The sequence below is a fragment of the Callithrix jacchus genome, chromosome 14, assembly GCF_049354715.1.
Source record: "Callithrix jacchus isolate 240 chromosome 14, calJac240_pri, whole genome shotgun sequence".
In the NCBI taxonomy this organism is placed as follows: Eukaryota; Metazoa; Chordata; class Mammalia; order Primates; family Cebidae; genus Callithrix; species Callithrix jacchus.
This window is the reverse complement of record NC_133515.1, coordinates 86,776,832-86,794,960: the sequence shown is the minus strand read 5'-3', so window position 1 is coordinate 86,794,960 and position 18,129 is coordinate 86,776,832. Positions and strand designations below refer to the sequence as shown.

The following is an 18,129-nucleotide window of genomic DNA, read 5'->3' as shown; positions in this document are numbered from 1 at the left end:
GCACAAGTCAGAGAGATGTAAAGACTATCTCATCTCTCAGGAACGTGAGTGGATGTCTCAGCAAAGACATTACTGACCTGAAGGCAACAGGGCATGAAGCTGGAGTTGTTCCTCAGTGGAGGTGACAGGTTGTTCACCTATAATCCCCTGTCCAGTGGTACAAACTACTGACTCAAGGTAGGGATTCACTTTTGGACACTGAAAGAACAAAACTAACCAGCTTATTAAAGAATGAAAGAGCTGCTGATTACCAAAAACATGATTTCGCCTGTTTAGACATAGTGACTGTGGTCGATTTTAATAATTTGTCATACAGAGTTCATATTAACTTACAAGGTCAAATGCCTCCTGAAGAAGAGGCGATTTAGACGTGGGAGTAGCCCAGGTTCTAAGATGGTTGGGGAGTAGGAACTGTGGCAAACTGCACACTCCTTCCTATCCTCTTCATTGTTGGTCTCGGCTCACTGCAACCTCTACCTCCCGGGTTCAAGCCATTCTCCTACCTCAGCCTCCCAAGTAGCTGGGACTACAGGCATGTGCCCAAATGATTTTTGTATTTTTAGTAGAGATGGGGTTTCACCATGTTGGTCGGGCTGGTCTCAAACTCCTGACTTCAGATGATCCTCCCGACTCAGCCTCCCAAAGTGCTGGGATTACAGGTGTGAGCCACCACGCCCATACCCAGCCCATTGTTGTTTTTTTAACTGAGTACAATCTAGGTATTTCTGTGGGTTGGATCTGTCCTGAGGAACTATTAATTTTTTTAAAATGTTATAGAAATTTCAAATATGAAAGTAGACAGAAAAATACAGTGAACCCCATCACCCATATCACAGTTTTGTCTTCCTTGTTTCTTCTACCTGCCTCCTTTTTAATTTTGTATTTTCCTGAATATCTTGATGCAAAGGAAATATCATTTTACATCAGTATGTATCCCTAACAGATAAGGATTATTTTTCAATATTCTAATTTTTTTTTTTTTTTTTTTTGAGACAGAGTCTTGCTCTGTAGGCCAGGCTAAAGTGCAATAGAATGATCATATGGCAAACTGCAGCCTCAAACTCCTGGGATCAAGGGACCCTCCCATCTTAGCCTCCGGAGTAGCTGGGACTATAGGTGCACACACACCAGCTAATTCAAAAAACAATGTTTTCATAGAGATAGTCACTGTGTTGCCCACACTGGTCTCAAACTTCTGGCCTCTAGTGACTCTCCCACCTCAGCCTCCCAGAGTCTTGGGCTTACAGGCATGAGCTACTGCACCCAGCCCAGATAAGGTTTTTTTAAAAAAGATGTATTGATGATAATGTTATGACATCTAATTATTTAATATTGCCCACTGCTCAATGTGTGTTCAGATTTCCCCATTTGTCTCAAACGTGGTTTTTTTAAGCACTTGCTTTGTTCAAATCAGGATCTAAACAAGTTAGAATCCGTGAATTTTGAAAGATTTTCTTTAGAAAAGAAGAGAAAACTGTTTTTAGTTATTTCATTTAGAATCTGAGCCATTCAGTCTTTTTTTTTATTGCAGACGGAGTCTTGTTCTGTCACCTAGGCTAGAGTGTGGTGGCACAATCTCGGCTCACTGCAACTTCTGCCTTCGGGTTCAAGTGATTCTCCTGACTCAGCCTCTCAAGTAGCTGGGATTATAGACGTGTATCATGCCTGGCTAATTTTTGTATTTTTAGCAGAGATAGGGTCTCACCATGTTGGCCAGGCTGGTCTTGAATTCCTGACCTCAAGTGATCTGCCCACCATGGCCTCCTAAAGTACTGGGATTACAGGCATAAGCCATGGCACCTCACTGCCATCCAGTCTTTGTGCCAGTTTTTAATAGAATTCTTAGCGCTAGAATGAATGGTTAGAGGCCATCTAGCTCAGAAGTTTTTGTTTGTTTTTGTAAGTTATGATATAGAGATATATCTATAATCAGATAGAGTGAGACTCCATATAAATAAATAAAATTATTTATTTATAATTTTATTTAAGTTTATACAAATAAGTTTAAATATATTTAAATTTAAATTTAAAATTCATAAATTATATAAAGAGATCCAAGATGGCTGATTGCTAACAGCTTGGGATTGTAGCTCCCACTGAAAGCACAGAGAACGAGAGGACGCCACACTTTCAGACAAATTTTTGTCGCTCACGGACCAAAAGATTCCCAGCAGAGGAGCCCCATGGTTTGCCAGCGTGACTCTTGTGGCCGGCGCAGTGGTTTTGCCGGTACCTCGGTGCGGTGGCTCTTGGTGCAGAGTAAACGGGACTGGTTCCCCTTCTGACTGACGTTTGGAGCTCGGGGAAGGCAGAGTCGCCTATTACGGACTCAAGAAGGAAGCCAGACCAGAGATTCCCAGGCAGAAGAGCACCATCAGTCTTAACGCTGCTGTTTTGGCCGGCGCAGTGGGTTGCTCAGATTCCGGTGCTGGGAATCAATAAATTGGACGTCCACTCAGAAACCTAATTAGAAAGATGGTAATTATAAAGACGACAGATGGATAAATTTATAATAAAGGGAAGAAACCAGCCTAAAAAGGCTGAGAATACCCAAAATCAGAACCCTTCTTCCTCTACAGGGGATTATAGTTCCTCAGCAGCAACGGAACAAGGCCTGATGGAGAAGGACTGTGTTCCATTAACAGAAGTAGGCTTCAGAAGGTGGATGATAAGAAACTTCTGGGAGTTAAAAGAACTTGTTCTAACCCAATGTAAAGAAACTAAGAACTTTGAAAAAAGGTTTGATGAAATGCTAACAAGAATAGACAATATAGAGAGGAATATAAATGAATTAACGGAGTTGAAAAACACAACATGAGAACTTCGCAAAATATGCACAAGTTTTAATAGCCGAATTGATCAAGGAGAAGAAAGGATATCAGAGCTTGAAGACCAACTTAATGAAATAAAACAAGAAGACAAGAATAGAGAAAAAAGGATAAAAAGGAATGAGCAAAGTCTCCAAGAAATATGAGACTATGTGAAAAGACCTAATTTATGTTTGATAGGTGTACCTGAATGTGACGGAGAGAATGAATCCAAGCTGGAAAATACTCTTCAGGATATTATTCAGGAAAACTTTCCCAGTCTAGCAAAGCAGGACAATATTCAACCGCAGGTAATACAGAGAACACCACAAAGATATTCCTCAAGAAGAGCAACCCCAAGGCACATAATCTTTAGATTCACCAGGGTTGAAACGAAGGAGAAAATACTAAGGGCAGCCAGAGAGAAAGGTTGGGTTACCCACAAAGGGAAGCCTATCAGAGTTACAGCAGATCTCTCAGTGGAAACCCTACAAGCCAGAAGAGAGTGGGGGCCAATATTCAACATCCTTAAAGAACAGAACTTTCAGCCCAGAATTTCATATCCAGCCAAACTAAGCTTCACAACTGAAGGAAAAATAAAATCTTTTATGAACAAGCAAGTACTCAAGAGATTTTATTACCACCAGGCCTGCTTTACAAGAGCTTCTGAAAGAAGCATTACACATAGAAAGGAACAACCAGTATTAGCCTTTCTAAAAATATACCAAAAAGTAAAGAGCATCAACATATGAAGAATTTACATCAACAAATGGACAAAACAGCCAGTTAACATCAAATGGCAGTAATCCTAAATTTAATCAACTAAATCCTTTACTCAAAAGATACAGCCAAAACCCAATGGTATGCTACATCCAGACCCATTTCACATGCAAGGATACACAAAGACTCAAAACAAAGGGATGGAGAAAGACTTACCAACCAAATAAATAAATAAATAAAAAGCAGGAGTTGCAATTCCCGCCTCTGATAAAACAGATTTTAAAGCAACAAAGATATAGTGGTAAAAGGATCAATGCAACAAGAAGAGCTAATGATCCTAACACCCAGATACATAAGACCTATAAAGAGACTTAAACTCCCACACAATAATAGTGGGAGACTTCAACATCAATATTAGATAGATCAACGAGACAGAAAACTAATAAGGATATCCAGGACTTGAACTCAGATCCAGAATAAATAAACTTAATAAACATTTATAGAGCTCTCCACTTTAAATACATAAAATACACATTCTTGTCAGTACCACATCACACCTACTCATAGGTTTAAATGAAATATTGATCGGCCATTATTAAGCACAATTATTGGCATAAAAGAGGTTTTCAATACCCGTTCTTGGTATAAAGCAACATTCCTGTTCTCTCTCCCTCTTTGTCTTCCTCTTTCTTCCTCTTCACTCCTTTTTTTTTCTTTCTTTTCTTTAAAAAAAGAAATTATATTAAATTAAAATGAAGTGATAAAAATGGTGAATTTGAATTATGTATATTGTACTATAATGTTAAAAATGAGCTGGCACTGGTGGCTCTCACTTGCAGCTTGTAATCCCAGCACTTTGGGAGGCCAAGTCAGAAGAATCACTTGAGCCCAGGAGTTTGAAACGAGGCTGGGTAATATAGTGAAACTTCATAGCTATAAAATTTATTTTTTAATTAGCCAAGTTTGGTGGCATGTTCCTGTAGTCCCAGCTACTCAGGTGGCTGAGGTGGGACGATTGCTTGAGCCTGAGAGACAGATGTTGCAGTGAGCTGAGATCATGCTACTGCACTCTAGCCTGGGTGACAGAGCAAGACACTGCCTCAAAAAAAAAAAAAAAAAGAAGAAGAAGAAAGGAAGGCGAGGAGGAGAGGAGATTAATAATAATAATACCATTGTTATTCATAAATAATTGATTGAATGTTCACTATATGCAAAGTACTGTGCTAAATACTTTACTTTTAAATATAATTCTCTCAACAGCCCTGTGAGATTGGGCTACTTATTATCCCCATTTTACAAAAAGCACCTAGAGATAAAGTAACTTGCCAGAAGTCCCATAGCTAGTAGCTGAAGGACATAGCATTTGAACCAAGACCATCTGATTCCAGATTTCTTGTGCTCAGCAGTTTACGAAAGCTTCCCAATCCATGTGCTGGGGCACACTGATGGGTTAGGGATAGGTTACAGATGGGCTGCTGACCTCTTCAGTTCTTGGGGAACCTGTAGCCCACAGTGAGTGACCTCTGCCAGCCTACCCCTTTTCCTGGTGTGCCATAAAATAGCACCATTTTCAGCTGGGTGCGGTGGCTCACCCCTGTAATCTTAGCACTTTGGGAGGCCAAGGCGGGTGGATCACCTGAGGTCAGGAGTTTGAGACCATCCTGGCCAGCATGGTGAAACCCTGTCTCTACTACAAATACAAAAATTAGCCGGGCATGGTGGCACACACCTGTAGTCCCAGCTGCTCGGGAGTTTGAGGCAGATGAATCGCTTGAACCTGGGAGGTGGAGGTTGCAATGAAGCAAGATCATGCCACTGCACTTCGGCCTGGGTGAGAGTGAGACTCCATCTCAAAAAAAAAAAAAAAAAAAAGTAGTACCATTTTCTGGGTAAGTGCCATGATTTAAAAGGAGTGGGGGAGCACAGTACAACTATATTGCATCTTCTGTAACAATTACCAGCCCCTACACATGGTCAGAATTCCAACCTCAGAGCACGTGGTGGGTAGGGATCCTAAGTTCTAGTTCCCTTCTACAAATAAGGTGCTATGGGGCTCCCCAGTGTTACCTCTGATGCTCCCAACTGTGGAACTTTCTCTTTGTACTGTGAGTCTTTTGAACTCTCCCCAGTGTTGAAAAGGTGGATTAACGATTCCCCCGTCTCCAGGGAAACCATAGTACCTGCCAGTAATCAGCAAACTTTGCATACAGGCAAGCCTAGTGAAGATAATTGCAAAAAGGAATCAGTCAGTGTGATTGAGGCCAGAGAACAAGCAATTACATTCATATTTTTAAATGCCAACCACCCATCAATTTCTGCTCTAAACCATTGTCTCAGTTCAGCTTTGTTTTCCAATAAAGAAACAAGTTTAGTTCCATACTAGTCTTTCCAGCTAGGTTTTCAGGTTAAACATGGAATCTTACTTAGCTTCATAGGCCTTAACATTTGTAGGGATGGGGTTTGCCTTTCTTATACTCCCAGGTGAGAGTTGAATTGAAGTATATTCTTTATGTCAGGTACCATACTGGATACTAAAGATATAGGGCTGAATGGGACATTCCTTTTCTAGAGGAACTGACAGTCTTATGTACACAGATTCCCTATCTTTAAAAAAAGAAAAATCTCTTTGGCTAAGCTAATATTTCTCATTTTTTATTTGGCTGTATGCTTGGAAACCTCATGTGTATTATAAACTGTCTCCTATGTCAGGCAAATTAGAAAGAATTTGCAAAGTTTATCCTTGAGCTTTTGTTTGATTGAGACCTCAGAAATGAATTGTGGTCTCAACAAAAGCATCTCCAAATGGCATAGCCTTTGTTTTATGTTGGAAGAATGGAGTGGGCCAAAACCCTCAGTTCATACTGTTTCACCACAACCAGTCAATGAGAAGGTAGAACCCATTTGGTTGGGATGGTGCTTGAACACTGTATTTACAAGAAGATGAAAACATGCTGAATTGGCCTCTAACCAAGGGGACAAAATACTTCAAAAGACCCATTTTTCCGGGAGGTAAACAGCCCAAGATTGCAGACTCAGTGGACTCCACAGAGTAAACACAAAGACTTTACATGCTAATGTTCAAAGACAGTTTACCCCAACATCATTCATTGTTTCCATGATTCCAGAGGTCATGGGGGCCACAGAAAACCAACGTAATCCGAAAGAATTGCTTCTTGATTTCAGTTTTTCAAGTCTGATTCTTTTAACAACTAGAAAGTCCTTTGAAACAACCCAGACTTAACTTTGGTACTCAGAGAGAGCATTAGTTTTTTAATCCACATTTGACCCAAGAATGTACTGACCAGTGGGCATAGGGAAGGAGTGGGAGTGAGGACTGTGGCTTCTAATTCTGATCTTGTTTCGCCCTATGAAGTACGTTATATCAGCCTCAGTCTCCCTATACAAGACACAATTAGGCCAAGCACGGTGGCTCACATCTGTAATCCCAGCACTTTGGGAGGCCAAGGCGGGAGGATCACCTGAGGTCAGGAGTTTGAGACCAGCCTGGCCAACATGGCAAAACCCATCTCTACAAAAAAATACAAAAATTAGCCAGGCATGGTGGCGTACACCCGTAATCTCAGTTATGTGGGCAGCTGAAGCAAGAGAATCGCTCGAACCCAGGAGGTGGAGGTTGCAAATGAGCTGAGATTGGGCCACTGCACTCCAGCCTGGGTGTTAGAGTGAGACTCTGTCTCAAAAAAGGACACAATTAAATCAATTGGTGTTCTTAAACAAAATGCCCTAAGGGGCAGAAAACTGAAAAGAGTGAGTAGCTGCTCCAGTGGTCCCCTCTTCATGACTCCTGGCCATTGCCATCGTTGGGTGATGGGAAAGAGGTAGGGCTTGGCCAGAATTATCTGGCATGTACAGTCCTATTCACATGCAGGCACATATTTGCACGCACATACATATACACACGTACAGTCTAGTGATAGCACTCAGCTAACTTCCATACTCTTCTAACTAAGGCTTTGAGAAAAACAAAAAGCAGGGCCCTTCCCCATCCCACATACAAAAATATAGGGACCCTCCCTAAGGATGTGCCTTTAAAATGTTTTTTATTTTACTGTTTGAATTTGCAATATATTCACCTAATTTTTAAAATACGTAATAGGAAAAGTCCCATCCCCACCGTTCCCAATCTACCTTGTTCTTCTTCTTGCCATTTGTGTTAGTTTTTTTTTTAGTTAGGCCTTATAGAGTTTCTTTATGTAAATAAAATAAATATAAGTACATATTCTTTTTTTTTTTTTTTTTTTTGAGATGAGGACTCGCTCTGTCACCCAGGTTGGAGAGCAGGGGCACTATCTTGGCCCACTGCAACTTCCGCCTCCCAGGTTTGAGTGATTCTCATGCCTCAGCCTTCCAAGTAGCTGGGATTACGGGCATGCGCCCCTGCACTTGGCTAATTTTTTTGTATTTTTAGTAGAGATGGGATTTTGCCATGTTGGCCAGGCTGGTCTTGAATGCCAGCTCACCTGGGCCTCCCAAAGTGTTGGGATTACAGGCATGAGCCACCGTACCCAGCCACCTTTCTTCTTTCTGACATGAAAAGTAGTATATTACAGACCCCATCTGCACCAGCAGCAAGTGCTTTTGATATCTTATTGCCATGTATGTACAGTTCATAACTTCCCCTCCATCTTGGTCACTGAGTTAATACAGAGGCTCAGCACCTGGAGCTTTGCAGCTCTTCTTCACTAATAAATGTAAGTGGATTGATAGTATGCTCTGTCATTACCAAAGTGTTATTAGAAATGTCTCTTCAATGTCAGTCATAAGACCTTACAGTATTTCAAAGTACTTTCCCATTTATTATCTTATTTAACTTGATCCTTCCCAAACCCCATGAAGTTGGCAGGACAGGTATTGTCCTTGTTTTTAAAGTGAGGAAATCAAGGGTAAGAGGTTGGCATTGTCACACATCTGGGTCTAAGGGCTGTCCTCTGTACCTGATGCCACTTTATTTCTGTTTTCCGAAAACAAGGGAGGAACTGCCTTCCACAGTTTTGTTAATACTTCTCCATATTTACCACATAAGTCTTTCATGGTTTTTAAAACTTTTTATTTTGAGATAATTGTGGATTTACATGTAGGTGTAAGAAACAATACAAAAGGCCAGGCGCACTGACTCACACCTGTAATCTCAACACTTTGGGAGGGGAAGTCACCTGAGGTCAGGAGTTTGAGACCAGCTTGGTCAACATGGTGAAACCCTGTCTCTACTAAAAATGCAAAAATTAGCTGGGCATGGTGACGGGTACCTGTAATCCGAGCTACTTGGGAGGCTGAGGCAGGAGAATTGCTTGAACCTGGGAGGCAGAGGTTGCAGTGAGCTGAGATCCCACTACTGCACTCCAACCTGGGCAACAAAGAGCAAAACTCCGTCTCAAAAAAAAAAAAAAAAAAGATGGCTATGTGTGGTGGCTCATTGCCTGTAATCCCAGCACTTTGGGAGGCTGAGGCAAGCAGATCACAAGGTCAGGAAATCGAGACCATCCTGGCCAACATGGTGAAACCCCATCTCTACTAAAAATACAAAAATTAGCTGGGCCTGGTGATGGGCACATGTAATCCCAGCTACTCGGGAGGCTGAGGCAGGAGAATCACTTGAACCCAGGAGGCAGAGTTTGCGGTGAGCCAAGATCACACCATTGCACTCCAGCCTGGGCAACAAGAGTGAAACTCTGTCTCGAAAAAGAGAGAGAGAGAGAGAGAGAGAGAGAGAGAGGATGCACCCTTCACCCATTTTCTCCCAATGGTAGCATCTTGAACAACTGTAGTCCAAACTCAACAACCAGGATAGGATACGGACATTGACCCAATCAACAGGCAGAACAACTCCTTGAGGAGGGACCCTCCTGGTGCCATTTTATCTCCACAACTCCCTCATTTCCCCATAAATGCAGGAGGCAGAGCCCACCTTATGCCCAGCTCTTGCTTCATTTACACTGACTAGACACACACACACACACACACACACACACACACACCCCTAATGTATTTTGAAATGGAGGTTAGGAAAGTCTAACACCTATAACAAGCAACCCCCAGTCTCTGTGGCTAGCATAGTAAAGGTTTATTTCCTATGCTGTCAGTTCAGTGGTGGTCATTAGGGATGAAGGAAGGACTCTGCTTCCTGCTGATGTTCTGGTACTAACTTCTCTGTCTAGTGGCTCTACCATTCCCTATGGCCTCAGCATCCTCCATGCACCGTCTTCTTCAGGCCAGCATGGCAAAGGCCATAGGGGTCAGGCCTAGAAGTGGCATTTATCTCTCCCACACACAGAGAATTTAGTCATTTGGCTCTACCTGACTGCAGGAAGGCTGGGAAATGTGTTTGGCGGCGCCCAGGAGGAAAAGGAAGAATTGTTAATAAGCACATGTTCAAGAATAGCCAAGGCAGCATCTCTAGTTGTGGACCAAACTAAAAGAAACTCCAAGACTCCTATGTTCACTGGCAGAGGAATGAATAGTGTCCAATTTACATTATTATGCAACTGTGAAAATGACAAACTATATCTATACACAATAAAGATGAAATCTTAAGAGCCCGAATATTGACTGGAAAAAGCAAGTTCCAGGAGACATATGATAGAATTTTTATATAAAGAGCTCAAAAACAAGCAAAATCTGACAGTTTGCCCGTTTATTTTTTAGGGATATAGAAATCTGCATTAAAGCCATGTTTCTAAAAAAATGAAGGCATCCTGGCCACAGTGGCACATGCCTATAGTCCCAGCTACTTGGGAGGCTGAGACTAGGGGATCCCTTGAGCCTAGAAACTGAGTCTGGAAGGAGTGATAAACAGGCATTTTAGGACAATGATTATCTCTGGATATAGAGGCAGGGAGACAGGAGACAAAGGAGTGGCAAGGTCACTTCAGCTTGTGGCTGTGTCTTTGTTCTGAGAGGGAGCACAGATTCAGTCATGTTCTGTTTTTCCACTACGTTTCAGATCGTAAGTGTATATTACAAGTATTCTTTGGTATGTATCATATATTGCATAATTTTTAAAAGAATGAACCAAAACATTATAATTAGTAGTAATAAAGATAAGTCTTTATTAGTTCTAAGAATGTGACAAGGAACAGATCCATTGCTTGAAAAGGTAATTTTGATTAATTGGTTTATCTAATACTGTGGAGGTGACCCACACTGGGGTGGTTCTACGCAAGATCACAAATGCCAGCCCCGTTGTTTGGATCAGCCCTCATGCCCTGATCTTGATGCTTTGTGGTTCTCCTACAATTTCCTTAAATTGCCTTAAAGTTTCCAAAAGTTAGTTATACTCATCCATTGACTCAATCATCTTCAGAATCTTAGTGTGAAGTCTTGATGTCTGCTGTAGAAATTATTTCCCTGCAGAGAAATCCTACAAAGCTGTATTTCAGTCCTTGCCGATGAAAGGCAAATTTTACATATCTAAATTTACTAAACACTGTCCCTTTAAAAGTATCTCATACCTGCAAAGATATAACCAAATCTAACATTTCAGCAAACAAAAGCTGAGGCTTGTAACACACAGAAGTAATTGCTATACAGTTATCACCAGAAGTACATGCCCAGCTTCTTGGGTTACCACATTACTTAATAAACATGTCAAATCTCTTTCATCTTAAAATGAAAGACCCAAAGAAGCCACCCCAGTAATGGTTACCAGCCATGATCCATCCCTTATCTGTTGTTGGCAAACTGTCTGTAAATAATCAATCCAGAACACTCCTCTGTGTTGTTTTCTCTTGATCTCTCCCTTCCCCCTTCTCCTCTCCATCTTGGAAGTTTTCGCCTTGCCATCTCCACCCTCCGCAGAGACTCTGTGCTTTCTGCACCCAGAATGAGTCAGCATATGGATGCATACCCACAAAAAATGTGGGAAATGGACTGGGGTTATCAGAAAACCCAATCTGTCCAACCATCGATAAAAATCAAGACATTTTATTGCAACCCAGATAGTTAGCTCAGCAGCCACACTTTGGAACATACAGTACAACTCCTTTGGGAAATACCTTGCTGGGAGTGACTTTCGGTCTCCTGGGTAAAATGTTCTCTTCTCATACAGCAAACCTTTTGTAAAAGGGAAACAGACTCCGTCAAAACTGGGTGGTAACTGGAGATAAAGGCAAGCCACTCCTGTTTGAATGTTTGTCATTTTGATGGGGATTTTGTTTAACAAGGTTTCTACCTTATCTGTCTTCTTTCAGATTTACAGCTCCAAAGCTCGTAAAAGGGAGGCCACAGATGTGAACACGGGCTGTGGAAAAATTGAAAACAAACTGAGGCTATTCAGTAAAAATAATCTTGAGATATTTTGGATTTTTCCTTGTCCTTTTTTTTTTACATTGACAATGACATCAGGGGCTCTAATAGTTTTCCTGAGAGTACCTAGTAGTAGTACTTGGCCAACTATACATATTGGGAAAATGCCGCAAGGGATATTGCCTTGACATTATTCATAGCCTGTGTTCTATTTCCTTTACTCTCTGCTGAGAAACATGGTTAAGCCTATTATGATAATTTAATTAGAAATTATTTTACTGAGCAATTGTTACGCTAAGCACTGTATCAGGTATGAATAAGATATGGTTTCTCCCTCATGAGATTTTTTATTTAAGAGACAGGGTCTTGCTCTTTAGCTCAGGTTGAAGTATAGTGGTGTGATCAGAGCTCACTGCTACCTCAAACTCCTGGGCTCAAGCCATCCTCCTGCTTCAATCTTTTGAGTAGCTGTGGTTACAGGTGTGTGCCAGCACTCCTGGCTAATTTTTTAATTTTTTTGTAGAGACAGCGTTTTGCTTTGTTGCCCAGGCTGGTCTCAAACTCCTAGCTTCAAGCATTCATCCTGCCACAGCCTCCCAAAGTGCTGGGATTACAGGCATGAGCCACTTTGCCTGGCCCCTCATGAAACTTAAAAAATTAAATTATCTCTTTAAAAAGGACCAGGCCTAGGAACAAGCTCTTTAAGTGTCTGGCACCTATGTGCACACTCTGTGTGGTCTTTATGCTTTGAAGAGAGTTGTGGGGGCTACTGCTACTGGTCTTGTATTTGATTATACCTGAACCACATACCACCTTCATGTTTCCTGAACCAAGAGTTGACCCGCTGCTTACCCAAATGGCATGACTATTCCTTCAGTCTGTTGATATCTTCTGCTGTTTCTACAGAAGAGTCTCAGCCCTGAATTACACTAATGGTTGTTATTTATGAAACACTGCAACATAAAAGTCACGATTGCCATTCCATAGCAGCGAGGTTTAGTAACTTGCCTAAGATCTCATAGGTGGTAAAGTGAGAACCAAATTTAAACCAGGTCTGGAATGTCCACATTCAAATGCAGCTCTTTCTGTTCTGCCTTGCTTTATCTTACTCACACAATGACATAATGCCAGTGTTTCTTGATTCTTATAGTGATGTGATCTTGCCCTATTCCCTAGGATTCGGGAGGCAGGTCTACATGGGATGCAGGCACACTGAGTTGATGTGTATAGATTATGTTCCAGAGCCTTGGAGGGCACAAGGATATGAAGTGTCGTATTTGGTTCTTCCCAATTTGGAAGATAGCTGTCCATAAGCACATGGCTGGATCTCAGTGGGATGCCTGAGGTGTTGGCAGTGTTTGTGATAAAAGGAGGCAGCCGCTTTGCATATATGGACTTCTTCAGAAGCACGCAGGCCTAAGGTCTTAGATTTTCACCCATCATCCCAAATAGAGGAGATTTTTGTAACTGCAAGGTGGTGGAGTGTGTTTGATTTGGTTAGGTCTCAGGCGGGACAAAAGCCACTACCTCCCACGGGGGCACCTTCCTGCTGCACCTGGAATTTGTTCCTTCAAGGATTCCCCGCCGAGGCAGTAAACCAACATGATTTCCTCTCCTTCTGGCCTGGGCCCTCACAGGGACAGCTGTACTGTACTTCCAATTGCAGTGACATGACTCCGTCACAGTCTTCAAATAATTTCTAGTTTTCTTCTTCAAAGAAAAATTTTTAGAGCTCTGTCAACACATTGTGAAGGAAACAAACCTCTTAAATATCCATGCCCTTTATAGCAAATAGCCCATTGACATATTAAACCAGAGGCAGTCTCGTGGTTTTGAAAAAGATTTTAGATAAATATAGAAGGCATTTATCACCCCAGATCCATCCTTTGTGGAGTCATTGGTTAAAAGGGAAAGGGCCAACCAGGCAGGTTAACAGTATGATATATACTGAAAGACTCTGCATATCAGTTTCAAATGGTAATGTTTAAAATGAGTTCTCAAGTCTCAGTTTCATTTTATGTATGCATTTATGCTCAAACTTGGTAATTACCCTTTTGACATTTATACCAATCAGTAATGTTTAATTATCCCAGTTTAATTATCACTCAGTCAGTTCTAGGCCCATGGTGGAATTTAGAGGGGGTTCCTACCTTCAAGGGCATTAACGTTCAGTTGGCATGTGTGGAGTGATGTTGTAGATACAAATACATTTTGAAAGGGGAGGGGAAGGAGAGTCCTGTTGGCAGGTAGAGAATTGGGAGAATTCTTTTGGGAAAGCATCCAAAAGGAGGTGGTTTTAAGATTCCACTTTGGAGGCTGAGTATAATGAACAGGAGACAAAAGATTCCTTCTGGGATTTAGACCAGCTTACTGCTCACAAAAGCAGCAGTGAGGGGTTTGTGACCATAATATGTTCAGAACTTTAATTCAAAAGACAAATAGAAATCAAATACTTATCCATGAAAAAGTTGTAAAAGCTAAATTAAATGTCAAGTTTTTTGTTTTAGGTTGAAAAATGTGGTTGCTGGGTTTAATAATTTGGACATCTCATGGGAAAATGATCCTTTAGACAAAATCCTTTAAAACTTGTAGCTTTGGGGTGGAAAGTGGAGTAGGATTGGAACCCCATATAACAAAAAGGACAGCCTATTGCTTAGGCTGCAGGGTAAGAGGAAGGCAAACTGGCTCAACTCAAAGATTCAGACCTCGGTGTAATTCAGAACAGTCAAATGAAGGTGGCTTCAAACTTCTGTGAAGCTCACTTTTGCTCCAAAGAGTGGTGGGAGCATAGCAGAAAGTTGAGAATTGGACAGAACTTTTTCAGTTTGACTGAATATTTGGGGGACTCCACATAAACCAGCAGTTATTGAGCCTGTCCCATCCCAGAGGTACAGGATGATACAAGATGGTGCCTGCTGTCAGGCTGCTCATTGCCTGGCAGAGAAGTTTGTGAGACCAAGAGAGCCCACAGTGGGATAGGGACTTCCAAAGTTTTGCAAAGGATTTTAGATAAATACAGAAGGCATGTATCACCCCAAGTCCATCCTTTATGGAGTCATTAGTTGAAAGGGAAAGGGCCAACCAGGCAGGTTAACAGTACAAGATAATACTTAAAGACTCTGCATTTCAGTTTCAAAATGGTACATTTAAAATGAGTTCTCAAGTCTCAGTTTCAGTTGGGAATCAGAAGGGAGCACCCGCCTCTGCCTCAGGGAGCTGGGGAAGGCTTCACAGAGAGGCCATTGAACTGGGGACTGACATGGCTGGGACAGCGTGTGGAGGGATACGAGTTTGGAAGATGGAGAGGCTGGAAGAGCCCAGAAGAACCCGGCCTCACTGGAGAAGGGCAAGTGTGGGAAGTCATCCATAACACTGCTCACAGCGCATCTTCTGAAATGCCATGGAACTTTCTTACTCTGGCAGTGAAAGGTAAAAATAAGAGCTAACCCAGGCCCATGGAGCTGATACAACATTCCTGTTTAGGTTACAGTTCTTACCCACCTCCATAGAATGAACATCATCTGTTCCAACCAGTTTTTAATGGCAGGACCAGGTTCTGTGAGCAGGCTGCAAACCTTGGAATGATGTCTCATTTGCCCTTCTCTTTTCTCCTTATTGACCACGTAGGTACCACATTGTATGGTGCAGTGTGGTGCAGCTTGGTTCCTGCCCTGACTACATCAGAACCCCTGAGTGCCTTGACAGATTCTGAAGCCTGAGCACCTCCCGCCTTTCTCCTCTTCTCTCCTCTCCCTGCTCCACTGTTGAACAGAAAGGGGCTAGGGAGGGTTGGTTGCTGAACCTGTGTGTTTTTAGTAAAACACCTTAAGGCCAGCCGCAGTGGCTCACACCTATAATCCCAACACTTTCGGAGGCTGAAGCAGAAGGATCATTTGAGGTTAGGCATTCGAGACCAGCCTGGCCAACATAGTGAAACCCCATCTGTACTAAAAATACAAAAATTAGCTGTACGTGCTGGCACGTGCCTGTAGTCCCAGCTGCTTGGGAGGCTGAGGCACGAGAATTGCTTGAACCTGGGAGGTGAGAGTTGCAAATAGCCAAGATTGTGCCACTGCACCCCAGCCTGGGCAACAGAGAAAGACTGTCTCCAAAAAATAAAAATAAAAAATAAAACAGCTTCTTGTGTAAATCTGATGCCTAGCAAGTGTGGAGGCTACACAGGCACCCATCTACACTGGGTAAACTGCTCAGCCTCCTCACCACCCACTGGCTCCCAGATTGAGCTTCCTCATCTGGGAAATGGGATTGACACCCAGCCTAGCTCACAGAGGTTTGAGAGGATTAAATCACCTGAAAGCAAATAGGAAGGCATCATGTTCTATAGAAATGCAAGGTGTTACTCATTCCTGTTTGCCACTCCCATGCCTTCACCCTTGCTTATAACTTGCTACCTACAGGATTAGCTCAGTGGCCAGCTGGTTTGTCTCTGGCCCTTGTGCCCTGATAACACATTAATCATTTCAAGACACCACCTTTATCCAACGGCCTGCCCCAGTAGACAGACCCACCTTCCCCATCCGACTTTCTCTCCCACTCAACCTTGGCCTCTTTGTTGACCCTTCTTGCTTTCTCTCCTTGACCTCCTCATCTTTCTTGCACCATTTCTTAAAAGCTGTCTTCAGCTTCACTCTGTAACCTGATCACTCCCACCTGAATAACACTTGATCTAAATACCGTAGTTAGGAGATCTATTATCTTGAATGTTTCCTTAATTGTCTTACGTATTTGCTTCATTATTCTGCTTAATTTGCTTACTGAGGTCCAAGACTAAGTCTAACCCATGTTTTGTTTTGTTTTTGTTTTTGTTTTTCAAGACAGTCTCATTCTTTTGCCCAGGATGGAATGCAGTGGTGCGATCTCGGCCCACTGCAGCCTTAACCTCCTAGACTCAGGCAATCCTTCCGGCTCAGCCTCCTACCCCAGTAGCTGGGACTACAGGTGCAGGCTATCATACCAAGCTAATTTTTGGTATTTTTAGTAGAGACGAGGTTTTGCCATGTTGCCCAGGCTTCTAAACCATGTTTTAACTGTTATGCACAGTGCGTTGCCCAGGGTTAAGCACTAGATGAGAACTCAGTACCCATTTGCTGAAATGGGAGAGCTGAGTGGTCAGAATACCTGCAGTCTCTACAGCACTTCCATTTACAGTGTCTCTTTTCATCGCCACAGCCCTAAGAGGTAGATGGTGTGACTCTCCCCATTTCGCAAATAAGAAAAGAGAAGCTTAGGGGGGTTATGTCACATCAACCTTGTGGGCTAAGGCTGAGGGAAGACCTCACAGAAGAGACCAGACAGAGCATGCTGCTGTAGCTCCATTGCAGTGGGTGGCTGTCCACGAGGACGGAGAACAGAATTCAGGCGACTCCAGCAGACCTGTTTCGTGCAAGTCAAGTGAATACTAGTCGGGAGGGATTTAGGTGACTCAGCCTCTGCCCGGGTTGGAGTCAGGAAGTGGGCTTTGCAGCCCATTTCCTGGGGAATTTTCAGATGGACCAGTGATTTCATTTTCCTCTTCTAAAGCACCCCCATGCACAGGGAAAGGTTGTTCACATGGCCATCTGGATGAAGCCAACGGATCTGATCTCTTAAAGGAGAAGCTGAAACAGCAGTGGAAACTTTCTAGGCCTGTTGGTATTGTAATTTCATTCTTTGCCAAACATGAATGAGAAATCCTTCTAGTTCGCTCTGACTGAAGCCAGAGTGTAGATTAACAGGACTTTGATATTTCAGCATTGCTGCCTAGGTTCTGAAGGTATAAGCCTCATGTAGGTAACCTGCTCTTGCCTCCATTGTACCTATTGCCTAACTGGGACAGGCCTGGGGTGGGGCTGCTGAGAGCTGACAATGCCAGGCCCAGAAAGGCAAGCTAAAGACCAGCAGGCAGGCCTTGGGGTTGGAAAGCGACACAGTAAACGGGTGGAGTACTAAAGCTGAATTGTGTGTCTAGAGAATTCAGGGCGTGGTGAGTGATCAGCTCCTAGGAGAGCAAAGATTAGTATTTAATACATATGCATTTATTAGCATGGCTGGGTCTCATCAAAAAAGTCATAAATTCACAGATCAGGATTTTAAAGCAAATAGAATTACTGATAAATCTGTTCCAACAGCCAACAAACACCCCACAGTGGGGACCGTGTACTCGTGGGCTCGCACAAAGAAAAGTGCAGAGTTTTTGATTAAACTACAGCCTGAAATATTAAAATTGTGATTTTCAGCCAGGCACAGTGGCTCACACCTGTAATCCCAACACATTGGGAGGCCAAGGTGGGTGGATCACTTGGGGTCAGGAGTTCAAGACCAGCCAGACCAACATGGAGAA

The 18,129-nt window shown here is 42.6% G+C and overlaps 1 protein-coding gene across 7 annotated transcripts in view; it reads left to right on the top strand.

The window, feature by feature from the left end:
- The window catches only part of BABAM2 (BRISC and BRCA1 A complex member 2), a 450,382-nt gene that overhangs the window by 368,280 nt on the left and 63,973 nt on the right, over positions 1-18,129 (top strand). The window contains exon 11 of one of the 7 annotated variants that reach the window (XM_017964447.4): positions 11,735-11,839. The exons of the other annotated variants lie outside the window; for them this stretch is intronic. Within the exon in view, the coding sequence (XP_017819936.1) occupies positions 11,735-11,757 (23 nt within the window). The 3' untranslated portion in view covers positions 11,758-11,839. Of the gene's footprint in view, positions 1-11,734; positions 11,840-18,129 lie in introns of those variants that run through there. 7 annotated transcript variants of the gene reach the window in all.